This window comes from Linepithema humile, chromosome 8 (genome assembly GCF_040581485.1).
Source record: "Linepithema humile isolate Giens D197 chromosome 8, Lhum_UNIL_v1.0, whole genome shotgun sequence".
NCBI lineage: Eukaryota > Metazoa > Arthropoda > Insecta > Hymenoptera > Formicidae > Linepithema > Linepithema humile.
The window spans coordinates 8,064,110-8,085,339 of record NC_090135.1 but is presented as its reverse complement, the minus strand read 5'-3'; the positions used below and the strand labels follow the sequence as shown (position 1 = coordinate 8,085,339).

The window sequence follows — 21,230 nt, the reverse complement described above, 5'->3', positions numbered from 1 at the left end:
TTACGCCCTTGTTCATTCACACGCAAGATATGGGAAAAATGATCAGTATTCATCGATAAATACCTTTTATTCAATCGGAGTAACATTTATACTTACTTAAAGCATGTTATTGAACTTATATACCTGTTAGATTTTTATTAACGGCAACAATCATAATCGCAATTATGACAAAAAACATAACGGCAATAGCGACAATAAATCGATAGTAATCACAAAGAAACAATAATGCTGACAATAATAATAAAAATAATAATATTAATAAATAGTATTAACAATAATAATCATGACTAGTAGGTAATGACGATAATGATGATACTAGTAATGAATATCGCAGAGTATATTAATCGTATTGCAACGGAACGGGAGGTAGGAAAGTCAAAACGTGACTGTAGATTTGATTATCTATCTTTCCCTCATCCACGTCCCCTTCTTTTTACTCGCCAATCGCGTTAACTCGAAGTAAAAGAATTACTTTGGCGATAGTGACAATGATAACCGTAATTACAATGATAATGATAGTGACGAGAATAATTATAACGTCAAGATTATTCATAATTGTCGGTCGACTATCGCTATCTTTAATTTGTTATTACTCTCACTACACGGTGGTTGGTTAAAGTATATTTACTTCATCTGCCCGCATCTCTCTCGTCTCATACATCAGCCTCTCAGGCGAACGATTGAGTTTTTCGTAACTGTTTCCCTCTTTTTTTTTTTTTTTATATACATTACCTCGCACCCATAGTTGTAGAAAATTAAATATAATTTTCAAATAATGTCGCCAATTACTGAAAATTTGATCGACATGTCTGCTATTTTATACAATGGTCTTAACATCATCAATCTGTACTCTTGATAACGGTTCAGAACATAGGACATTAAAACATTATATTCGATATATTATATTACATTGAGCATTTTTTCCAGTAACATAATTAATATTAATTACACATGACGCAAACATTTATTTCAAAATATTAATTTATAACCAAGTTGCTTTTGTTTCTCCTGTATTATATCGTACTATATTAATAACATTAAGATTTTTGCATCTATGTCGATCGATCGTTTTACACATAAGATGTAAAAAGTTAATTAGCGAAGAAATCAAAAATTTTGCCAAATTTAATATTAATAATAATACTCTAATGCAGTTTTAACGAGAAGTGGGAATGACTTAAAGTCAGATTTTCGATATTTACATGATCTTGTATTTTCCCGTTTCTCAATCTAAACTGCTAAACAAATATGTAATAAATAAAAACACAAATAGATCAACGAAACAATAACAACCGCATTGATTCAAATGTACATGTGTTTCACGGTGCGGTAAGTGATCGCGAATGTACAGGAGAGAATGCGACACATTCTGAAATTATTGCACATACGAACGAATATTTTTCGATCGAATTAGCCGCATCGATCCGGAAGGAACGCGAAGCTCGATCCTTCTTTGTATCTTTAGCGGAACAATTGAGACTCGATCAATCTCGATTCTCCCTTCTCGGATAGCCATAAATTCGACAGTGCATCGTGTTCACGATTGATAATTGTTAATGAAGAGATCACGCGATTTCGCGAGCATCTCTTTCTCTCTCTCTCTCTCTCTCTCTCTCTCTCTCTCATCCTCCCGCCAAAACTGCAGCTCGTTAACGCTAGCGATTCATGCCCTTATAATAATTGTATATCTCTGTGACTATGTACATACAGCCTATGGACAACGCGTCGCACCTTTCTCTCGTTTTGACTTAATATTATATATAAATACGTTGGTATACTCGTGACTATATTTTATCCACAGTAGTAAGAGTAGCGGTAGCAATAATGACGATTGGATTAGTGACTAAAAACGATCCGGCTGGTTGTAACAGTTACAGTAGTAGTAATAATAATAGTAGTAGTAATAATAATAATAGTGACTAGCTGATAAATGGTTAGCCGATAAATTGGTTTATAAGTAGCCTTTGGTTTCTCAGCAAAAGCGTCATTGACGGACACGAGACACGGTCCTCACAAATCGCGCGCTGATCGCTTAAACGGTAATAACAGTTACACAGCGGTAAGTGCGGCAAGAATCCGATATAGAGCTAAATTAATTATTTTTTTACATGACTTAGAGCAGCAACCATCAACCTGTCGAATAATATATAAATGTATGTCCTTTCGTTTTTTTCATTTTTTCTTTATGTGTATGTACATGTACGTGGCGGTAGCGGCCGCCGTCGATCGTGATACTCTTGATGCAGATTCATTATGTACAAAAGATATCGCTATGAGCAACGTCGTCTTTCATATAATCGTAGTATAGTCCCTTAAGCTTAGCTCGGATAGATGCTCATGGAGCCGTCATCCAGTTAGATGCCGTTTTTATAGCGTTTACTAACAGCCAACACGCCGGTCGGTGCGCTCGACCGGCCATGACGACTTTCACTGACGTCGTTACCCGATTGCGCACATGATTGCGGGAGTGCGGTTGACGTCGCAGTTCGTGACGCAGTCCGAAAATCACGCGAACGACGATGTGTGACTCACGGCTGACTCGCCGCAACATCCAGATGAATCACGCGTCATTCGGACTTCTCTGAGGTGGTAGGCCGATCCGCGGAGCTCGATCACGATCGACGCAGTCCTCTCTAGGGACTGAGCACTATCCTCTCGCGTTTAGCATGCGAGAGAATTGATTGCGATCCGTGTCATGAATACGTCGAATCGCTTGGTCGCGTGAGCCCCGAGCGACGCTCAGTACCCGATCGTTGATCTTTAAGGATGGTCTCAGATGGGTGTCGGCAGAACTGTGAAGTCCTGCAGAGCGGTCTTCACCGTCTCGTAGATTGGCCGGTTGCTCTCGTCGGCGCAGTAGCCGTCGGCGGTGCACAGAGTCTGCAGCTTCGTCAGATAACTGTCGAAGTTCTCGTGGCCTATTTTCTCTTGCGGCCCGCCCGGGGCGTTCGGTATTCGCACTTGCTCTAGCAGAGTGATCATGTTGTCGCGCAGAGACTGATAGTATTCCGTCAGATTATTGTTGCGTGTGGATATCGTCGATGTTTCCTAAAAAATAAAATTACACGTTTCAATGTTAGCGCGCGCAGCGATACTCGCAATATATCGATTATTCCAATGTTTCTACATTTCCATGTAGCAATAATAGGGATCATATTTATTTACGATTGATAAGAAATAATTATAAATACATTGTCCAACTAGTTGCGGTAACAAATATTCATACTTCGAAATCCAACAAATTCTTTAATTATAAATGCAAATCTTTAATTTACGTTTTTAGTGTGCAAAATGGACTAATTGGCAGTTGGTTATTTTGATGATATGTTACCGTGATAAAGTTAACAAAAAATAAGTCACTGCAATTATTTGGAATGTATGATAAATTGTTCATAAAGTAAAAAGTGTCGGCTGCTACTTTGTTACATGCAAAATTCAACTATTGTTTGACAAACGCGGAAAATATACTAAAATTTATATCTAGCCATTTAACCATTTGTTATCTTATTATTCAACAAGCGGTATACTACCGGCTGAGCAAAGACTGACCTTTTCTCCTTGCTTGAGCTGATTTTCCATGGCGGTAATATCCGAACGCAGGCGCAGGACCTGCGATTCGACCCGGGCGTTTTCTCTCTGGAGCTCAGTGATCTCAGCCTCCAGTGTATAGAGATCCTCGCTCTGAGCACCGGCGGTCCCGCCACCGCTCGAGTTACCCTGACCCGTGCCTACCGCACCCCCGTGAGCCGGACCACCGGCTTCCAACCCTGAAGACAGGACAGACATAGTCCAGTTTGATAGACTGCCCGTTGTAAGGCTGAAAACGAATCGTACTTCTCGGTTTCCAGAAAATTGTTTCCTCGCATTTCGCCCTTTTTGTCTCTCACAAATATATTACAATACAATGACGTGATAAATGCTAAAATCAGCTTACGAGAAAACTACTGGAAACCGGTACGATTCGAGTTCCGAAGCCTAACGGAAGCTCGTAACGAACTCTATGTACTTAAATAGAAGCATTTTTGGCGTTCCGTAAGGTATCTCTTTTTTTTTTTCGTTTAAACAATCACGATCAAAAAGCATCAGATCGGAAGAAAATCCGAATAGGTTTGCGGGATTTTTACGCGATACATGTGGAAATGTAGCGAGCATTTAAATTACATAAAGGATCGGTTCAGGCAGCGACTTAGGCGCGGTGCGGCTTGTGATACTTTACGATCGAAAGTCTGAATAAAATGTCCCGAAATCCAGCAATATGTCATTCTAGTTTTTGAGATTCAATTTCTCTTTTATTTCTCGCTCGGCCTAAGTCACTGCACAATGTTGCTTATCTCGAATGGGACGGTACGGTTTCTTCTGCATACGGTTCGTGCCAAAGTGATATACGCATTTCGGTAGAAAAGCGAGAGATATTTTGAGGCTCGTTCGCGATCAAGCGTGTGCTCTGACTCAACAAGAGACGCACGAACCTGACAGGAGTGCCGTAGGAGTGATATGATCGGGACGATATCGGGGTGTTTCGAGGATTAGCGTGAGGTGCCATCATACCAGATAGAAGAAAAAAAAACAGAAGACACCGAGTGCTGGCGTCGAAATACGCGAAATTTCACAATGCGCAGATCGAAGTGCGCTGAGCGAAGAAACAAGCTTACAGTTATTTATTTGTTGTGCCAGATATATTTACATAAATGTTGCCAGCATTCGGACGTCATCTTGTAAAAGTAAAAATACTGGTGTGTGGATTCTGTATGTAACACCGAAAACACATAGGAAACAAGTGGCGAATACGTCAGTCCCTTACCTTCAAAAGTAACCGTGCTCCAAGCTCAACATGAAAGGAGCTGATCCCAGAATAAATCAGAATATATTATTTTCCATCATTAAGACATACGGTTGTTTTTTGATTTTACATTTTCTGTCTTGTACATAACGAAGGAAGAGGTTTCCTGCGCGGGACCGAATCGAAAGGAAGGAAAAAAAATGAGATGTAAATTAACGGCCATCGTATTTGATTCTGGTACTTCCTTTCTTTTCTCTCTTTTGTAAGCTATTCACGGACATTCTTTCACCGTTCTGTATCTAATCAGTCGCGATATTTACTCGCAAATCTGGAACATTTATTACTGAGAAAAGGAAAAAGATCGAAAAATGGGAAAATCATATTTAAAAAGGAAGAAATCAAAGAAAACAAACTCTTTGATGGTCAAGAAAAAACGGAAGGACCGGGGAAATAGGTCACTCTCATTGGTATGACAGCACATCATTGCGTGAAGAGCAGAGTACGGCATAGCACGGGATCAAGTACAAGGTTAAATATGCACAAGTTTATAAAGAAAGGTACATAATTTCGTATGTTTTAGCAACGCGCTCGTCCAGATGATAAATGTATATATATATATACATATATATATGTATATGCAAACCGGTGTTGCGATGTGTTGCGCAATCAGTTTCTTTACACAAAACTCTGAGATAAAGACGAGGGGTTGTCGATTAATTCCGAACGAGCGCGATGCGCAAACATAGAAAAGAACAGAGAGCGAACTTAAACTGTCTTATCTACTCTAGAACATCTTTCTCTACCGCGCAGTGATAGGAAAATCGCATCTCGCGGTTTCAAATTTTGGCAGCTGCGCGCGAGGGAAGCTCACGAACGATCTTTGGATAAAACCCGATCGAAATTCTTTGTAACGATTGGTCTCACGCACAGCGTACTCTGACAATTTTATTCTTCGATCGTTAAGTATCGACAGCCGGAGGCGTCATCAGAGGCAACTCGATCCTCACCGGTGATTCCTCTGCTGTACATGCTCATATTATCCTCCGGTTTCGGTTTCTTTACGGTGTGGCTGGCTATCGGACAGCCCGACAAGGACCTATGGCTATGGAAAGAGCCGTTTATGTGACCGAGTCCGTCGCATCCAGGCGTCGGGCAATTCACACCCTCGAATTTCATGGCCGTTGCAGCGGCTACTGCCGCCTTGTGCTGCTCGACGGTACCGCCGGACTCCAACACTCGCATCTTATTTCTATTTGCAATTGGGCACCCAGATGCACTGGAAAAAACCAACAAATAATATATAAACATTTTACACTTCAATATATTTCATATTAAATTATAATATAAATTTTAGTAACCGTTATTTAATTATTATTGATATAGATATCATGGTAAATTTAATCAAGCTTGAATATTTAGTAATTTATGTAAAAAGCACTATTATGAAAAATTTAATTATTCGTCCAAAAGACAGCATGCGATTGTTCTGGGATACAATTCTATTTCCGACGATGCCTACGGGCCTTACCTGCGGTGCGACAAGAATTTGCCAGTGGCATGGCCGGATCCGTCGCAACCCGGGATTGGACATCTGTAGTTCAAAATGCCAACACCACCGTCACCAACACCACATAATCCATCCACACAGAGCGAGCGTGAAACGAGCGGAAACCGCCAGTTATTAGTCAGCGTCTTCGCTTTTGCGCGGGGTGCAACTCGGGTTGGGAGTTAGGATGCGGTTACGAGGGAACGGGATTTCCCCTTTCGGTCTCGCACGACAGCCTCTTGGTACGTGCAATGCGGTCGGGAAGATACCTGCGTTAGCTGCTACGTGCAACGTGCGAACGCGACGAAAACGCAAATTGAGATCGCGATTACTACCGCACCCTCAAATTGCAGAACTTGCGAGATGTAATCGCGTCGTGAAACCAAATCCTACCGAGTTCGCGATAGCCTTCGCTCTTTTCGGATCTCACCCCCCTTGCATCGTATTAATTTGCTGGCCGTTTGCTATCTATTGCTTCTAATAGATATTGCACGAATAGTTAACACAGACATTTATACTTTCAATTATTTCAATTGATAAGAATGGATGAAAAATTTTATTCTTAGTTCGTCAATGGAATAAATATTTCAATCTGCGTGTGCATGCATCTCCCGAGTATTTTTCTTTAATCAAACGAATCAAATTCAACACACTGTTTTTAAATATAATTTTTCTTAGTCACCCGATTAGTATTACTAAAAGCGATTAGTTAGGAATAATTACTGCAGCGTAATTAAAATTCTGCGATAAATAAAAAATGGGAAATGTGGATAGTTCGTGTTAATTATTTAATTCGAAATAAGATAAAAATGAAGATATTAACCGACCTCAAGGGCTCAGAATCTTGACCGTCTCGAGGTTTACTCTTTGGCTTGTTGGCACGTGGACAGCCGGACAAACTTCTGTGCGACGAGTAATTTCCCGTGACATGTCCAGAACCGTCGCATCCCGGCGTAGGACACTTGAGCTCCTGGGAATGCGCCTGGATTTGCGAGCGATCGGCTCGCGGGCATCCGGAGAGGCTGCAAAGGAAAGAAAATTTTCTTCTATTTTGACGTATTGCAAAAACGCCATGAAGACCGCGCGCTGCACGTTTAAAGATTGAAAAAAGTTACAATACCGGAGAAACTTAGTTCTTATTATACTGCAACATGTCGTTATATCTGATAAAGTTTTGCAACGCGGTAATCCTCATGGCTTTGGTCACGAACGCACACCTCAGAAACGTCCAACCATCGTTTTAGCAATACATCGCATGCAATTTTACGCGACGTTGCCACGATGTCGTAAGTACTCACATGACCTAAGCTGCTCGAAGGACGATCAACATCTTGGAAATTAGATCTCGATGAGCATCGAACTTATTCGCTAGAGTGATCGAAATCGTCTGCATATCATACGATAAGTGACATCACGCACTATCCGGTTAACATATTGTTATCAATTATTAATCGCCGTTATAATTTACGATATACAGTATATTTATTGAAGACGGCAAGAAACTGCCTAACTAAGATCAGTGCAGCGAATCAGCACTTACGCTTCGGTACGATTTAGTTTTGGACGACTTGCCTTGCGTCCAGTTCGAACGAAGACATTCGGAGGGGAAGGGAGACTTAAGACTCGTATCTCTTGTTCGAGTATCGATCCCGATCGTGCACGTCAACGATGGAAGTCCGAGTCTTACGCTCCGAGGACACCCTCGAATGTCGTGTGGATTGTGATCGATGCGGGCGGATAAACGGGGATTCGTGTTGGTAGCATGCAAATGGCAACGCCGTGTTCCAGTTGGATCACTCATGAGGTGTCGCTCGTAAGATCAATCGCGCTTCCGGATTATCGCGTTGATCCGTGATCGGTCTTACTCTAAGAACATCGAAAGGGGGAGCAGGGAACACACTCACACCTGACCCCAATGAAACTCGCCAATTGCCAATTGACTTTTGCACGGAGTGTGTCACAAAGTGTGATATCTCACTGCTTCGTGGTTTCTTCGATCTTTTTACAGTTCTGCTATGACATGGTCATCGACAACAGTTCGCTACGAAGCTGCCCACTCGAGGCTGGCGAAAGCGGTTTTTAACAGACGGGTACAGTCGGTCACAGATCATTGATCACTACATATGCGTACGAAAGCGAATGAGTCTCGCGATCGAAAGCGGGTGATGCCTTGTGCAATGCCGATACCTCCGCAATGCCGCGACTTTGATTTTGTCATCCCTTTTCGTAGGGGTCGGGTAAAAACAGTGAGGTAAAAAAAAAAAAGAGAAGAAAGAAAGAAAGTTTATTCAATTACGAGGCTCATCTACACACCTTTGGTATCGCAAAATGTAATGTAGATAGGTACGTGGGAAACGAGGAGGAAAGAGAAAGAGCTAGATCATGATAACGAAAAAAAAAAAGATAAAGACTATATATTGTAGATACTTATGCAAAGATAACTATAGTAGGTATACTGGATATTCACACGTATGTTATATATAGATATATGTGGCAACATAATATCGAACAAATGTACAATTCAACCGATCAACTAGGACAAAATAGGATTTCTAGACGTATGTTTTGTATCGCAACACACTTAAGAAGCAACTACGCCACGGACCACCAATATGCATTGATGCAAGAACCATTCATGTAGATGTAATTCGCAAATTTACTTAATGACGCTGCGTATTTGTATGTGATCTGTGCGTGCGTGCGCGTACGCGCGCGCGCGTGTGTGTATGATGTTGTTTGTTTCACGTGTATGTTTCAAGATTTGTTATCTAACGTTTTTGGATGAAAATAACATTAGGGCTTTGTTGGAAAATTAAAAAGAGAGAGAGAGAGAGAGAGAGAGAAAAAGAGAGAAAAAGAGAGATAGAGAGAGATAGAGAGAGAGAGAGGGCCAGCATAAATTTACGTATTTATATATGTGTATGCGTGCGTGCGTGCGTGCTGCATCGCCATATCGATATATACATAATCGAGCGTCACGTCAAAGGCTTGGTGTAAATGTCGATGTGCCTTGCCTTCTGTGGGTAGCGTAGTTCCCTGAGACATGACCCATGCCATCACAGGACGACGTGGGACACTGTATCAGCTCCTTGCCATCGCGACCACGAGGGGCGGGCCGAGGTGCGAAATTCAACGAGTATCTCCTCACACTCATACTGCACCGAATAATATTAACCGTCAAATCGAGAGTCCCTAACTAGGCTGATCGCTCAGTCATCGATATAATTCTTTAACTTGCTGCTCGAGTGCAAGAATCACTGACATATTGTCCGTCTAATTAAACGAAAATATTGCAAAGATTTGATCGATTGCGAATCAACGAAACAAAGAGAAGCTATTACGATCAAAGTAGGAAAAAAAGAAATAGCAGATAATCCATTTAATCCTTAAAATTCTGCAATAAACTCGGCGAGGAAAGACTGAGAAAAAGATAGTGTTTGATAGAATTAAATATTCATACACAGAACTGCATAATTTCTGAAAAGAAGTCTTGGGATTATTTAGAACATGTACAAAATCACCAAAAAATTTAAATGTCTGTCACACGATGTCAAAATATTCCTTCGAGTTTATTCTGAGGAAAATTAAAAGGTTTAGTTACTCATTATTTGTTCCCGTTTTTTTTTTAACAATCCTGTACACAAATCACTTGTACACTGAAGTGTTGTTCGAATGCGCGAGGCAATCAGAAATTAAAATTGTATGAACGTTTCGATCGTTTATTTTGTTTATTGTGGGAACAAAACGCTTTTACAATTTTAATTCATTTAATTGATTAACTCACTACCCGCCCGAGCAAGTGTTTATTGATTCATAATAGCCTTTCTTTGTTCTATTATTCTACTCAATTATTTCTTTTCTCTTTCAATGCCAGCAATTTGCTACTGTTGTTAAAATTGTACAAGCACTCTAACAGATTGTCTATCATAATTCGATATGCTCTACATTCAAACATAATCGACAACTATAAATTGCCTTTCCAAACGTAAATACGAGCGTGTACAGTTCATAGATAAAGAGCGATGCAAAGTTAAATTGCGTTTCATAATCTCTCTCAGACGCGAGTGGAAGAGCAGTGTACGACGTGATAAGCGTGATATGAAAAAATGTCGAGAAGCAGGAAAATGGACGGGAGGGGGCGAAGGAGGAGGCAGAGGAACAGACCAAAGGAACATATGCCGACCAAAATCAAGGGAAGAGCGCCTCGCTCTTGCTTCCGATCTCATCTCTAGTCTCGTAGATGGGCACAAGCCGCCGTTGGCTATGAGAAAGCCTCGGAAACCTCGATGGCCCTTGAGTGGCCGCGATATTGCCGAGCAACTGAGAGCCGACGGATACGGACTTGAGTGCAATTCACCAGTACGCTGTCAGACTACCTATCTACTTCGCGTTTTTACAGCCTCCGCTGACTCGTTGCTCTGTCTTGGACCTTGATAGCGTCAAATTGATTGCGCGAGTGCAATTAAGCTTTTAACTTGATATTTTCCAACTTTGCAAGGCATTATATTTCGTTTAATATATATTATGATATACAATTTTCTCTCTTTAAAGTTTTGCGTACATTTTTCAATAAATATTAATCAATCGATTTGAAATATTGTGACATGCGGTATCTGACGCGTGAATATAAGCATGTATATAAAATAATGTTTGTAAATAATTTTTCAGAAAAATTTAATCACTCTTCCGACGGTCAAACTTTCGAGAATTTTTAAAGAGACGAAGATTCAAAATAACTTTGTCTTGGAAAAAATCTTTCCTGCGATGCGTTTATATAAGTATATAAGTTTATATAAGTTTATATAAGTATACAATACTTTTTCATATATTCAGGCGGTTGATCTGAATCAAAGTGTACCAATAAATGTTTTCGAGAGAGGGCCAGTAATATAGTTAGGACGCGATGGGTAGTGGTAGTTATATTGCCTGCCGCCATTAATAAAGTTGAAGTTCGGATATAGATTGGGTTTACCGAGATTTCAGCCAGTCGTACGTGTTCCACGTTATTGCGTTTGCAATAAAAATTCAGTTAACGAAGAAATGTGGAACGATTAATATTGCGAAATAAGTAAAAATACCTTTCATTTCAAAAAAACTCCTCAATTATTATATAACAAGAATAAAAATACTTTACTGGATACGCGTTTGTTATCATTACAAAAACCGTCCATCTCATCGCATGACTATTATTAAGCATTACTTAATTAATATTACGAAAAGTTCTTATAATATCATAAGATAAAATATTGGTTTGTTTAATAAGTAATTCGGATTTTTTAAATAAATCTGTCTGCTTTTTTTGTCAGGCAAAACGTAGCTTACAAGAAAGACGTGAAAGAATCGTGCTACGGGCGGAACTTGATTACAACTTCGGCAAACAAATATTTAATTTACGTGTTAATCAAACTGCGCTTTGTCCGACAAAAAAAGTGGACAGATTTATTTTAAAACGCCGAAATGACTTATTACACAATCCAGTTGATAAGATTATATCAGTGACTATTTGTAAAAAAAGTAAAATTAGAAAATTAATGAAATCATCTAATCATCTTTAAAGAGTAAAAAAATATCCTACCAATATTATAATCCAAAGATAATATTACAGATTAATTCTTTCGACGTGAAACTAAAATTGAAATTTATTTCATGTTGTACGACGGGACAAAATCTCGTGACGTTACATTTTTCTCTCTTGCAGTATCGTATAATACATAATATGTAAAAAATGCATGTATATTGCCAATAGTATCACGTTCTCCAATTTTTAACAGAATTGAAATTCGTAACTGTCGCGTTTTCATCTCCATCGCGGAGACATTTGTGACGAACGCGATATATCGAATTTTGGATGGCGGTAAGGTTACAAAAGGGACGAAAGCAACTTTGCCTCGAGGTAGCCGAGGATGTGTGCTCCGGGTTCTGACGGCGGGGAACGGCGGAGGACGGCGCCGGGTCTCGGCCCATAATCCAGTGCGGTGGCAACTGATTATACCCCACCTCCTATTTTAACCTTATCCCTGCCTCGCCCCTCCGCACAAACCCCCCTCGCTCCACTCAACCCCCTTTCCCGCGCGCGCGCGCCTTCCACTCGAGCCTCATCCTCATTCTCTTCTTATACGCGCAACCGCGCCTTCTCCATACCGCCGAGCTTCACGTCAATTAGAATAAGGTTGGCACTTTCGGTACGAAGAGTAATTACTTTAATTAACAAAATGGAGGTGGGTATGCGCGAGTTTTGCCCCTTTTCCTCTCGCCCTCCATCGCCGATGCTAGCCGCCGCCGCCGCCGCCGCCGCCGCCGCCGCCGCTCAGCCGCCGCCGCCGCCTCCACATCTTTTCGAGCTTCGGCCACGAATCTATCGCGTGAAGGATTCGTGCGATCCTTTCCGCAAGGCAAGTAAGTACCAAGGCGAGAGCTCACGATGCTCGCCTGCACGACGTGTGGACGTATTCTCTAACATTGCTACGTCACGCTACAGATAATAATTTATATTCTCATCGCATATGTAACGCTAAATATGACTGTCGAATAGATTTTATTGAAACATGTCGAATTTATCCGATGTGAGAATAAGCTTACGATCGGAGAGTCATATGGAAAACGTTACGATGCGCGGTGAGAATATTCCAACGACAGATTTAATGCAGTATTTTCAATCGAAATCAATAGAAATCTTTACAAAGTTTTACTCTGGCTATTTAAAAAAACAAAGTTTTACTCTGACATTTAGAATGACTGTTTCGATTATCTCATTGGCAAGCACGAAATCATATTCACAGTATGAAATTAAAAGTTTACAATAAGCCGAAGATATTATCAATAATTACAATCGCGATGGTCCACTCAAAAGGGATAAAAAGATATCCTACCTGTCGTCCTTGCCGGACGGTTTATCGAGGGGTCCGACCGTGTGCTGCGGGGGTGGCATGCTGTAGCACGGTGCCGGGGTATAACCCGCTGGAATCTGATAACCGGAAGTCACTGGGCCACCCGGATAAGTTCCACCGCAGTTGTAACCTGCAGTGGGGTAAGGGGTATAGGTGTTTCCCGGATATTCGGGTTGAACGCCAGTCATCCCATATCCTGGATGAGGACTCATGGGTCCGTAACCTAACGATCGAGAGATCACATAAATAAAATAATAGTCATACTAATAATTTTATAGAATTATTATAAAAATATTATAATAAATAAAAAGTATTCTGCTTTCTGTGTACGATGCGTCATTATAACTGCCAAACTCTTAATTCTGTAATTATATTGTTTTACACACAATCTTTCAAACTAACATATTCTTCGATAAATTTTTAATTAATTCTTTTAATAAAAAAATTTCAATAACATTTCTAAATTCCTATATTAAGTATTTCGGTAATTAAATGTGAAAAGATAAATTTATAGTAAAATATCGATTTAAAATGTATTGAAGAATAAGATTTTTTATGTATTTTTACTTTTAGCTCTTTCAAGTTTAATTCGTAAAATTGATCAATCGGTTATGAATATGAATATCAATTGAAAGAATTACAAACCAAGAGTATTATCCTTATTTTGACTTTTATAACACAGAGAAAGCGTACGATTTCTGGGACACTTGGGTATAAATACGTACATGCGTGCCATGTAATCGCGCTCGAACGGGAGACGCGGAAATAGCGCGAACACAGGCACACTACAGGAGCAAGCCGCTGCTTGATTAACTGTTGTAAAATCTACACGTTTATTTACTGGCAAGAATTCATTTTGTCGAGAGAGCACGCAGTGCAAATAGCCGACGGACGGAAGGCCGACTGTGCGCGCGCGAACGACGTCGCGTGAACACAGCGGCCCTGTGTGTGTCGAGGCCGGGGAACACGGTGCTGTGTGTGCTCGAATGTTTCAATTTCAATAACTACTCCCCAGCGTCAGAGTCCGCACAATATCGGCCGCGCCGGACTTTTGCCGGCGCTACGTGTACGCGAAATATTGATAATTAACAATGGCCGTGTACCGTCACAGGGGGTGGTTCGACGGGAAGGGTGCGCACGGTGCACATTCAGGCCGAAGGATGGAGGGATAGAGAGAGAGTGGAGACGAGAGAGAAAGAGAGGGAGCGAGAAACGGAGAAAACGCGGGGGGGAACGGGGACGATCGGAGGGAAGGAGAAGGAGAAAGGGATGAGGAGGGGGGGAATGGGCCGCGGGTTTGGAATGCCAAGGTATAGAGAGACCGAGGAATATGAGAGTTCGGCCATAGGTGCCTATTATGGCAGTCATGTACTGTTCTGGTGAATTTTTATTCGACGGTTGTAACCGCGTATCGTCCCTCACCCCCATCTACGTCCCTCGCCACCCTTGTCGACCCCCTGGGGCGTCGGGCTCTTTGTTCTCTTCCGAATCCCTCATCCACGCGTCTCCTCCTCGTCGCTCCCGCTATCGCTGGACGTTACACGACGTCTGTGTAAGGACACATTAACGCTTCGCGTGTATCTCCTGCCGTATGCGCCGGCTAAAATTTATAGTGTTAAGGACACGTTCTGTCGCACCCTTATTTTCGCGCATATTTATTTTTTTCGCTCTATTCTCATCTGCCTTCGACATCGTATGTACCAAAAACGGCCGCTTATTTTCGTCAAATTATTGTAGATTGAAAAAAAAAAAAAAACGGTATCAAATATCAAACAGCAAGTTTTGTATAAACGTAATTATTTCGAAATCGAGAGAACAATACTGTTATTGCAAGTGCACGAACACGATAAACGCTGTCCTTCCGAAACAAAATGTATCCGGCTACATCAACGCAAACGCGGAATATTTTTGGAAAACGTATTTCGCGCGCTAACAAATTTTATAAATAAATCACGCTGTTAAATTGTGACCGTGAAAAGAAAGCAGTCGCGGATCATAAAGCGTCTTCGGAAATATGGATCATAGATTGTCCGCGGAGTTACGCAATAAACGATGACAACTTACCAGTGGGATCTCGGTAGGCGTCCATGTAGTGGGAGCCCCCGCTGTCGGGCGTGCTCTCGCGACTGTACGCCGTGACGTGCACACCAGGCGGCGGAAACCCGGGCACAGGTCTGATCCCCGGACCCCCGCTGAAATTCACCGGCTCGTTCGCCGTTGAAAAGTCAACGGGCTCGGTCTGCTCTTCGATAGGTCGTGGCGCGGGGAAACCCGGACCGACTGGAACCGCGACAGCTTCCCCGTGGCCAGTGGAATATTGCGGACTGGGCGCACCGCTGCAGCAGAAATAAAAGTAAAAGTAAATACTCGCGTCTCCTTCTAAGTACTGTGTGATTTAAGATGCTTTTCAAAACTTATTGTATCATTCGGAAACAGCCCGTAAAGCTTAAATTACTCATTGAACTATTCTGAATTTTTTCCTTCAATTTTATAATATATTTTCGGAAAAAATTAATGATAGAAATAAATCCTTTTCTTTTAACTCGACATTTCAAAGTTTTATTTTTGTTATTTGTAATGTAAAAATTACCTATGAAGCCTGTTGACGCTAAGGTCGAGAGTCTGGCCTTGGGGACTAGGAACTTGAGGACTAGCCGTCAAGTGGGGGCTTGCAGCAGCTTGAGGGCTACTTCCTACCGTTTGTCCTCCTCCATATTGCGGACTGAGACTGTTCGAACCGTAGGGAGGTGCCTGTAAAATCAATCGTTATTAACAAACGCAACAGATCGTTGTAATGAAATTTTTCGCACACACCAAACTTTGCTTCGACTGACCTGCGGACTTGTAGAAGTAACACTGGAGGTAGACAAATCCATCACCGATCCTCCGGGTGAAGTAGGCGGTCCACCAGGCTTTTGCATCTGCTGCATCTGCGCGACCGTAACGCATTTCACTGCAACATCCACAGATACGCAACGTTCAGTTATGCGCGAGTTTTGAATACACGTGGACACGTTTTCGCACAAGTTACCATCTTCGGTCTTTATCATTCCGGCTGCCGTGGCTGCGGCCATTGCCATCTGATGCTGCTGCGCGGCCGCAGCTTCTTGATGATAAACTCGCTCCTGCTCTTCCGGTGTCATGCCGGTTTGTCCGAGATAATACATATTTGCTCTCGAGTGAAGCTGCTGCTGCTGTTGCTGTTGCTGCTGCTGCTGTTGCTGCTGCTGCTGCTGCTGCTGCTGCTGCTGCTGTTGCTGCGACGGAATAGGCCCGCACGACTGCGTGTCGTATCTCTCGTAAGTCGCGGTGGTACCAGGATCGTAAGGTCGATGATTCGCTGCGCTGACCACCGCGTTCTCGTAGCCTCTGCCAGCCGCGATATCATTCGAGTATGTCACCACTGGCCGCGCGATATTGCTAGCTCCGGGATGCATGTACGCCCTCGCGTGCTCAGCCGATCTGTGATGATAAAGCTCCTCCGTGGTGGTTGCGGCAGCCGCTGCGGCCGCCGCCGCGGCCATCATAGCGGTGGGCTCATAAGGAGACCTCTGAGACATCTGATGGCTCATTCTGGTGTCCTCCATCGGCATTGGATAGGCAACTGGTTGCATCGGCAGGACATGATGCGTCGGGTGCTGACTAGGATGATGGATCGTCGCTCCTATGGATGGCCTCGAGCCCATCGCGTCCATGGAGGACAGGGACGAGGAGTTGGAGTCTTGACTCATGTAAGAATCGTACGTCTGTCGCACCGCGGGCGGCGGCGGCGGCGGCGGCGAGTTCACTCTACAAGACGCCGCGTCTTCCGTCTTGGGGACCAGAAGCTCACCCGTGTTTTGGTTTCTCATGGATAATGTGTTGCAACAACTGCTGCTGAGAGTCATGTTCTCCGTTTTAGGTACCTTTGCCGGACGCGACGTGCTGTTGTCCTCCGGCGTTTTCGGCGGCTTCGCGTTAATCCCGGTATTCTTCGTCGTCGACGTATAATAATCGTAGGTCAGGCTGCTCAGCACAGGCTTCGTGTCTTGTGTCGTGGAGCCGTACTGTGAATAACTTTTCGCGTCCATTGATGGGGGTAGTAGATTCGTGCTGATGTACTCTGGTGGTATTCCTGGCACTGTCGCAAAAGATTGAGTATTTAATTGCATAGATACTTGTCGCGCGGGATAGAGAATTTCACGGACTTGAAATGTCGCTACGAAAAGTGATCTTCGTAAATTAAATACTACTCTTTTCTATTAAAAAGCATTGTAAGCTGATATCATATCAAGTAGCATGCAACTATCGATTGCGAAAAGATCTGCAATAGCATGGTTTAAGGGGAGGAACAATCGAACAATTTTTTTATTTCGCGTAAGGCGTGTAATGAATAAATAGAATTATTGCTTTATTGAATCATTGATGTTAAACTAAATTTTTCAAATCCAATCGGGAGATCTATGTAAAACTAACGATAAAATACCCACCAAATTTAACAAAATAGACGCAAATGTAGAATTTCGAAAATACTAGAAAAATTGTGGCATAATTTGCACATATACATGATAATTTTCGACATATTTAAAACAATTGGCAATTATTACTTTCGCAATTCTATCAGCGATAGCAACCATGGCACGCACGAGCGCAACAGACTGCGAAATACGAGATGTGTATCTTACGCAGAAAATTACAGTCTCTATCCTGTATCTTAATCGTACGAGGCAGCGAGGATTTTTGTATGCTGGACACGCACGACGAGAGATCCTATGCCGCCTTACCTTGAGCCTTGTGTCGTGCGTCGCGTGCGGCCTGCTTATTGGCCGCGGCGATGGGACATCCGGACAGGCTCCTGTGCGTGTTCCGGTTGGAGCTGACATGACCGCGGCCGTTGCAACCAGGCGTCGGGCATTTCAATATAGTCTCATGCATCGCCAGAACTGCGAGAACCCAGAGACACGCGGCGTGGTTACAGACACGTCTTGGCACGTTCACGCGTTTACGCACACACAATTAGAGAGACGCGGCGCACACGCACGCGGCAGGTGGTGTTGTAAGGCGAGCTGTCTTTATGCGTTGAGTATAATTATCTCTGCACGTTGGGCACCGCGTGTTTTCCGAGAGAAACGAGAATGCAAAGAGGGAAAAATGGAATCAGCTCTGTATGCGACGGTAAGTCGTCTCTCGATTCACTGGTGAACGAATAAAAGAACCCGAATAGAGAAGAGAAAGAGAAAGAGAGGCAGCTGTATGTGATACACGATTTGAAAAAGAGAGGAAACGAAAAACGTAAAACGATCAGAGTGTAAGAGGCAAAGTACACAGCGTTACACCATGTGTGAAACGCAAATTAACGTGTAACAGTACAATCAAGTATACTTTTGAGCGGGTAGAGAGAAACACAAGTAAAGACAATCAATTAATCGATAGAAAATTATAACACAACAACTTGCAATCTGTGTGAGGGAGTGTGTTATGAAAATGTTTGTCCATTGTACATAAATGCGAGCGGACGCAAAAAATCGATATATCTCGAAAGATTTTACGATCTCGATGTGAAGGGGGCAAGCTTACCATAAATAGAAATGAAAATTGTACGTCTACAATGTGTGCGGATAGCCACGCAATATTCTCTGCGCAGCGACTCTATTTCTTGTTAACGGGGATCATTATCTTCGTTGTTGCGGAAACTCGCACATTGATGGGAAGCTCGATCATCCGACCGATCGTTGCGTAATTATACTCAATCGCACAATGTGTCCTCTGTGTGAAATGCTCGGCAATGTGCGCATACGCCGGACTCGTCGCGCCGCCCGTGTCTCGAGTTCTCCAGAGGGTTCGTAGGCACGACCAATATAAACCAAGTTCGAGTGTGGTGATAATAATTCTCTACTATAATGAACTACGAACAGAATCGTAATTTAAAACGAAAAAGAACGCAATAAATAAAGCTCTCTACCCCGCAAACAAAAAGCGCAAAGAATACAACAGACAGATATACACACACACACACACACACAACACGCATACACGCATACGTGACGCGTGCACCGCGCTCGTCGTTGAAAAATATCCATTTTCTCTTTCTAATTCGGTATCATGTATGGAAGATACATTTTTGTTGCGTTCAATGAGGCGAGAAAGTCACAGAGAACAATGGTCTTTTGTGCATGATCGATGAATCGAGAATGTTTTGGAGAGTAAGCAAGCTAAATTAAACAAGATATTCCAATTGTTTTTCAAAAAAAAAAAAAAAAACATGAAAAAACTCTCTTATAATCTAACTATAAAATATAACTATAAAATTATAGCAAATTCTCAAGTGGTCAATTCATAAATCATAAAACAAAGGTACATTAAAAACTTTTCATAAATGTCGTTTAAAAAATATGTGGAAAGTGCAGATATTTATATAAATACGGTTATATTTAAAAATTCTTGATTAAATTTGAGAATTATATTATTTTGTTACACGATTAATGAAATAATTATATAGTTAATAAAACTGTGAAATGTAAAGCGATTTTCACTCCAACGATTCACTCTCCACTTCCTCGCCTTGCTGTGAGAAAAAGACACTCTCGCAAAAAGAAGATGCACTATATAGCTACGATAAGAAATAATTAGTTTGATAAAAAAAGTACTTACTTTCTGGAGTTAATTTATCCTTCTGTGGACATCCAGAAAGACTGTAAGCACATAGAAGGAGAAATTGATTAATAATATTTAAAATTAAAAACTTTAGCTAATTGATTTTTCTCGTGCAGCCTCGGGCATGCGTTCAAATTGAAAACTCTTTTTTTTTTTTTATTCTATATCTTCTACGAGATATGATATGCCCGACACGCGCGCATTTATCGTTTTAACGTTATACAGAATCCAACATGTAGATCACGAATTGGCTTATTGACGTCGGTTTCGTATAACGCCCCGCTCGATTCTCCGGACGCGGTAAAACCGCGTAGGTGTGTAATCGGCCGTGGCTGAGTGTAGAGCGCAGGTTAATTACCGATAATTGCTTACCTGCGGTGGTGAGAGTAGAGTCCGGTCACGTGACCCTGCCCCGTGCAGCCTGGGGTCGGGCACTTGTTGCCCTCTGTAACAAATCAAACCGCCACGTAGAACCAGATGTTAGTGCTGCCTATTGATGTAGCTTATTGAATGCTGCTTCAGATATTCGTGAGATACGATATACGCTAATTTTCAGCCGAGCTTTTGCAATCAGTAAATGTGCGATTTCTAATTTAATTCACATTTCAATGTTGTATAAAGATGAAATTTGATCTAGAAATATCTGCGTGAGAGCTGTATCATTACAGATTATCTCCGCAAATAAGCTTAAACAGCTTCGGATTTATAATTTTATAGATATAAGATGTGTAAGTAATTGTTTGCGCATATTTTATCCGCGTAAAAAAATACAGAATACAGAATTTATTTGAAAGTTATTGGTGTTAATTAATGTTTCTGCAAGGGATTTCAAGTGTAACACGTAGATATTGAGACACGGAACTCATTACATTTGATATTATTAATTATGCATTGCGTTGAAATCAAGAGTGCGGTGTTATACGCCGTCTCTGCGTCGCGTTATTTCTGCACCGAAATTGATGATCACGACACAAGCGGGCTGTAATTCTGAATAAATTGGATATTTACATTGTCGGCGAGTGTTATTCGCGGCAGGAACGTGTCGACCGGAATCCGACGTCGGCTTAATACGTATTAATACGTTATTATTGCATTTGGATTCATAATCTTGCACTCGCGGTCGGTTGACGCGAGAATACTGAACGCAATCCACTTTCACTCTGTCATCCGAACGCGCGTATGACTCGATACTTTAAGCGAGGAGACATAGCAAAGTTCATATTTTATATTTGATAATGAGCTCAGCACTGTATTCACGAAACAATATTTTTTGATCAATAAATATATTGTATGCAAAGAAGGATATAATATCAAATTACGAATAAATAATTGATAACATAATGTTTATCAAAGTACGATAGATAGTAATTAAATATGTACAAAT

The 21,230-nt window shown here is 41.7% G+C and overlaps 1 protein-coding gene across 10 annotated transcripts in view; it reads right to left on the bottom strand.

Moving 5' to 3' along the window:
- Positions 1-48: 48 nt before the first annotated feature.
- The window catches only part of LOC105670535 (serine-rich adhesin for platelets), a 258,685-nt gene continuing 237,503 nt past the window's right edge, over positions 49-21,230 (bottom strand). For 8 of the 10 annotated variants that reach the window (XM_067360244.1, XM_012364088.2, XM_067360247.1 and 5 more), the window contains 12 exons: positions 20,219-20,291; positions 19,844-19,884; positions 17,977-18,135; positions 16,048-17,333; positions 15,804-15,964; positions 15,278-15,549; positions 13,196-13,436; positions 7,154-7,348; positions 6,309-6,371; positions 5,788-6,056; positions 3,550-3,767; positions 49-3,048 (listed from right to left, as the gene is read on the bottom strand). In XM_067360244.1, the coding sequence (XP_067216345.1) occupies positions 2,773-3,048; positions 3,550-3,767; positions 5,788-6,056; positions 6,309-6,371; positions 7,154-7,348; positions 13,196-13,436; positions 15,278-15,549; positions 15,804-15,964; positions 16,048-17,333; positions 17,977-18,135; positions 19,844-19,884; positions 20,219-20,291 (3,254 nt within the window). In that variant the 3' untranslated portion in view covers positions 49-2,772. The remainder of the gene's footprint in view (positions 3,049-3,549; positions 3,768-5,787; positions 6,057-6,308; positions 6,372-7,153; positions 7,349-13,195; positions 13,437-15,277; positions 15,550-15,803; positions 15,965-16,047; positions 17,334-17,976; positions 18,136-19,843; positions 19,885-20,218; positions 20,292-21,230) is intronic. The other 2 variants (XM_012364087.2, XM_067360245.1) reach the window with 2 other exon arrangements.